The 5,511-nt window shown below is 35.4% G+C and overlaps 1 protein-coding gene across 5 annotated transcripts in view; it reads right to left on the reverse strand.

Annotated features, from left to right (window-relative positions):
- Window positions 1–2,203: 2,203 nt before the first annotated feature.
- Window positions 2,204–5,511, reverse strand: part of RBM27 (RNA binding motif protein 27) — a 67,545-nt gene continuing 64,237 nt past the window's right edge. For 4 of the 5 annotated variants that reach the window (XM_027081713.1, XM_027081712.1, XM_027081710.1 and 1 more), the window contains one exon: window positions 2,278–5,455. In XM_027081713.1, the coding sequence (XP_026937514.1) occupies window positions 5,372–5,455 (84 nt within the window). In that variant the 3' untranslated portion in view covers window positions 2,278–5,371. Of the gene's footprint in view, window positions 5,456–5,511 lie in introns of all 5 variants that reach the window. The other variant, XM_027081711.1, reaches the window with a different exon arrangement.

Genomic DNA, 5,511 nt, shown 5'->3' on the forward strand with positions numbered 1-5,511 from the left:
ACATTCACTTTTATGAAGTGCTTACAAAGCAGTGTTGAAGACTCATTCAACAGAAACATGGCTAGGCAACTAAAAGGCTTATTTCTATAACCCTACTCCCCAACAAAGATTTGAGTAAAGAACAAAAATTCTGAACAATCAAGCACTAACCATTACCCCAACTCAAATGTTTTAAGAACTAGTGGATCACTCTATCAAAGTAACAGAACTCTATGGGGACTTCCGTGGCAGTCCAGTGGTTAAGACTCCACACTCCCAATGCAGGGGTCACGGGTTCCATCCCTGGTCGGGGAACTAAGATCCCACGTGCCGCGCAGTGCGGCCTAATAAGAAAAAAGAACTCTATAAAGTGGTTAGAAAACTGCAGTGATGTAGGAAATACAGACTTTCAATGAAAACAAACTAATAGGCTATTAGATTAGGGCCTTCTTCCCTTGCTCACCTTTCATAAAAGGAAAAATATAACATAAATACAAAGAAAAAGTGTTTATCACGCTTCCTAACCACCACAACCAAAAAAATCTGTTTGCAGAAGTCTAAGATAAGAGTAGACTCAAACCACAAATATCCTGCAAACAATTATCAAACACTGTTCTGACCTTAATTTCACCTGTATCAAGTCACCTATCTCAGAATGCTTGGGATGGTTTAGTTAGCCTAAGGTCGATTGCAGAACCAGGTAAGAGGCCAAATGGTAGATGATCCTGTAGAAAGGAGATCACTTGGCAATAAATGGATTTAGCATAAATGAAGGTGATTCGTAATACATGGATTAGCAGTGTATAGCCTTTTTTTGGGTCAGTCTTGGTTGGCCCCTCAAGTAGATCTTTGAGACTAAAAATGATGCCAAATGGGGCAGGTTTGACTTGCAAAATGTTGGTCCACTTGTTTAAAGCAACCCTGACTCTCTAATCTAAAATGGTCCTGCAGGTTGACATACTTACTCATGTCTTATGTTTACTGGAACATAATTAGATCCAGCCTAGACAGTAAACTGGGGCTTGTGATTCAAAATTTATCCTTGGCTATAGAATAACTTACATCAAAAGCAGTAAAAAAAAAAAATCACATAAAACCAATAATTAATGAGAGCTCATTTTAGTACTATTTGTTACTATTAAACAAATGTAATTACGTTCAAAATTATGCTGGCTCCCCCACCAAAAGCCCTAGACTCATGTTTATGATAAACATCTATTGGATAAATTATCATCTATTCAAAACAAATGGTCACACAGCTTATTTGCCATTTACTTAATTCACAAAATATGAATAAAACTTGTTTATTTGAAAATAATGAAAATGAAATTTACTCCCATTCTTTATTATTTTCCTGTATAAGCTGCGATTTAAAGAACGACTCTTCTTGGACAATGCATAAACATTCAGAGGGGAATTTTGTATGAAAAGCAGTTTTTAAAACAAGAAAATAGGAGCCCAAGTGATATATACATCCTTTTCCCATCACCACATAGTCCTTTTGGGTAAAGATCACTTCCTTCTCTTGTTATTCCTCACAAATATCCATCACAATTAGAACTGTCATATCTTTAGGTCATCTTTTTTTTTTTTGCGGTACGCGGGCCTCTCACTGTTGTGGCCTTTCCCGTTGCGGAACACAGACTACGGATGCACAGGCTCAGCAGCCATGGCTCATGGGGCCTAGCCGCTCAGCGGCATGTGGGATCCTCCCAGACCGGGGCAGGAACCCGTGTCCCCTACATCAGCAGGCGGACTCTCAAGCACTGCGCCACCAGGGAAGCCCTAGGTCATCTCTTCAAGGTGTTCTTTCCCTTCTCTCTATTGTGCTTAAGGAAAATGTCCTTCCTATTGTTTGCAGGCATCTTGAATATCCTCAAGATAATATTAAAATAATTGCTTTTATAAAATTGTTTGTGCTTTTTATCTGGGATACCAAGATCCATCCATGAACAAAGAAATATGGCTGTTAAAGGTTACTTATAAGTTAACACTTTAATGCCCTTCTCTTTCATTTTCAAGACCACTCTGTCAAAGGAGTGATTCTACTGAATATTTAATAGCCAGTGACTTCGGTACCCAAATTCATATTGAGTGGCATTCTCTCATGTACATGAACCCAACATAACACACACACACATATCCATCACTCATTCATTCTCACACTCAAGCAAGCATACACATACGTTTTCTTTCTTTCCAGAACAAGCCAGAATTACAGCTCTTTTGGTGATTGTTATAATTTTTGGAATGGTTCATAAATTTTCCAAATTCTTTTAAATTTGCAACACTTTTATCTTTTTTTTTCAATTGTGAACCATTCCATATTGCATCTTTATTGCAAAAGTCAACATGCTTCTTAGAAATTCAGATTGTAATCGATAAAACAAACATTACATATATGAATTTAAATGTATAAACAGTTAGAAATTCAACAATATCTCCTATTATACTATTACACAAGTTCACAATTTTGTAAAAACTATAATACAGGCATACTATACATCAAGAGGAACCACTATTCCTTTTCACATGATTTTTTTTTTCTTTTTTTTTGAAATAATGATCCATCAGCATGGACCTCTTTTTTTCACCCTAACAAGACGTTTTCCAATTTATCACCTTAGCTACTGACAATGTTTTCTCAATGTTACAGCATGAAGAAATTGAGGGAAATTCTGCATTCCCTGGGGTTACCTCTTAAGCCTGGGCAGCAATCCACTAGTAAACCAAGATGACCGAGCCAGGCTGGTGGTTGTTATTGCTCAACGGCTACTTAGAAAGATGTCATACACATTAAAAAGAACAGAATTTGCCTCAGATGGTATATGTTATTTCTGTAAGTGAAGATGCCAAGAAAACAAGTCATAGTTACTTGCTTTTAAGAGAAATTCTAATGCTTGGGGATCTCAGTCCTAAAGGAAAAAATATATACATTTAACTAGTTTATGCTAACCTTAACTTAAATTTTCTAACATTATATCAACACATATTTTGAATACATTTTTGAGAGTCAAACATGTTTTAGAAGTCTTAGGAAAAGACGTTTGTGAAGTATTTTAGGTGTATTGAAAACTAAGTTTTATATAAAGGGCCTCAAAACTTACTTGAAAAAGTGTCTAGCTATTCTTCACTTTAACATCCTTCTCTTTCACCCCCCTCTCCCCCAAGAACTAAAAAGGTCAAACAAATCCTCAACTCTCTCTGTACTGAGAGTGTAATAAGATGTCAATTTTAGGTTAAAAAATCATATGAAAAGGAATCTCACTCTGCTGAATTGTCAGTCTACTGAAAATTTCCTTACAGCTCCATTAATTTACTGTAATTTTCAGTTTCCAAATACAAAAATACAACAATTCTTATTGAAATCTATACGCTGGTAGTTTTAGTACACAAAAAAACCAAACAAATTATTTACAAAATTATACAGTTTAAGAAAAAACTTTGTACAAAAAATATATAAATCCTTTGTTCCCTCTATCACGTTTAAACTGTCAGGACTCAAAATATTCACCACAATGAATCTTTCAAAATATATACCAACTGAGCCACAGACATCAGGAAAATTTCGTTAGAGATGACGGAGGAAGAAGAAGCAAGATTGCTTACTCTACCCCACTGTAATGTTTTCCTTCTTTTATAAGCTTATTTTAGCTTTGTGTTTTCAGAAATATAACTATAACCTAGAAAGAGGAAGTCCTTATTATTATGAAGGGAAAATTACATGAAAACTTAAAAATGATCCTGGTTTGACACATCATTCCAGGAAAACATGTAGAAGAGGAAAGATAGTCAGAACATGGGATTTAACTTCTTGTAGCCAAGTAAATCTAGAGTCCTGATGGTTTTAAGTTTCTTAGTGAATAGTTTCTATTTTGAGAAACAGTCTTCACCTCAGGAAACAAAATCCTTGACATAGTGATCACCAAGAACCTTCTGAAGCCAACAGGAGGTTTCAAATTTTCACACCACACGTACTATAAAAACATAGCTGTGTATATCCTTGAAAAAGTAACATCCTATGTACATTAATCATTTTATTTCCCCAGGGGTCAATACAGTGTAGTGTTGCTCCTCTGCTTTTCCATCTAACATTCAGAACACAAGGACATAAATTTACAGATATATTTTACTTAACAGATACTCTATACAGTGTACAGTAAAAATGCACACAGTGAAGGAAACCGTCTACTGAAGGATGCATATGTTCATGGATAGCAACAAGCTACAAAATTATGAAAATATAAGGTCATCTGATCAAAGTCAAGTTATGACTCCCATTTATTACTAGCATACCCATCCCCCTACCCCATCCCACCCCCAACCTATCCCCAGTCACCTCACCATCATGGTTTAAATTTAGGGAAAGAATTTCACACACTTTCAAACCCTTCTGCATAACTATTAACTAAAGTGAAGCTTTAAAAAAAAAAAAAAAAAGCTGGTGACTCTCTCTCCCCACAAATCCTTCCATTATTCTCATCAAAATATCACTTGTTTATCAAGGTGCTGGTTTAAACTTTTTATTGGGGACTGACTTTTGGTGGCCCAAAAGAATCACTTATCTCAATAATGGGTAAGTCAGGCTATTAATAAAAAGGCAGGAGAAAGAAAATGGGGACGAGAAAGGGGCAACAGGTGAAAGCCTTTTATATTCTGAGAATGTTAAAAAAAAGGACCAACTGAACCAGTGCTCAGTAATTTCAAAGCAAACTAAAAATCAGTGGCAGAAGTCCAGGAGAGTTAATATGATGACAGAATGGAAATCCCACAGAGCTAGCTACCATTGCCTTATAGCATTGAAGAACAGTTACGATTTACACTAAAATATTACTTACTGCTGCACATTAAATCCCCCCAGAATTCAGATTGAATACAAATTGGGCTCCTCCTCAATAAAATAATTAAATTTACTTTTCTTCCAAGACAACTCTTGAAAGCAAAAGGGTATTTTAATTACAAATATCTCCTACTATCTGATGACCCATCCATAATAGCTAAGAGATAAAAGATTCCAGGCAATTTTTACATTTAATGAAACTTTATCAGCAGATTATAATCCAAAATAAAATTTCTGAACACCCTGTCATTTACATCATAATCCAACACCAATAGCAACAAAAACAGGTGGTGTGGAAAAATAAGGCTCTAGAGATTATCCAAGTCATTCCTGTGGATCTTCACAACTGTGTAGAAGTCACTAGGCCTTTGGTGCTTTAATATCATGAACAGTTATGAGATGTATTTAAATAGCAAACTTGCTGTCCTTAAACCTACTGTGTTGAAAATAAAAATAAAAAAAATTTTTTTGGCTCATTGACTTCTTTAAATAATTTTAAAAAGTTGTTCTTCTAAACAATATTCCTAAAAAGTATACAGCTCGCATCAGATTTCATCTTCGCCATGAACGAGATTCATATTCATCTTCATCCTCATCGTCGTCATCATGCAAAAACAAATCTGATGTTTCTGTTTCCTGAAGAAAAGAGAGGGTAAAATCTGCTCAGTGGCACAAGAAAGTTAAGTAAAGTG

Source organism: Aethalodelphis obliquidens, unplaced genomic scaffold (assembly GCF_003676395.1).
Source record: "Aethalodelphis obliquidens isolate GAN/ISIS:26980383/991018 unplaced genomic scaffold, ASM367639v1 scaffold45, whole genome shotgun sequence".
Taxonomy (NCBI): Eukaryota; Metazoa; Chordata; class Mammalia; order Artiodactyla; family Delphinidae; genus Aethalodelphis; species Aethalodelphis obliquidens.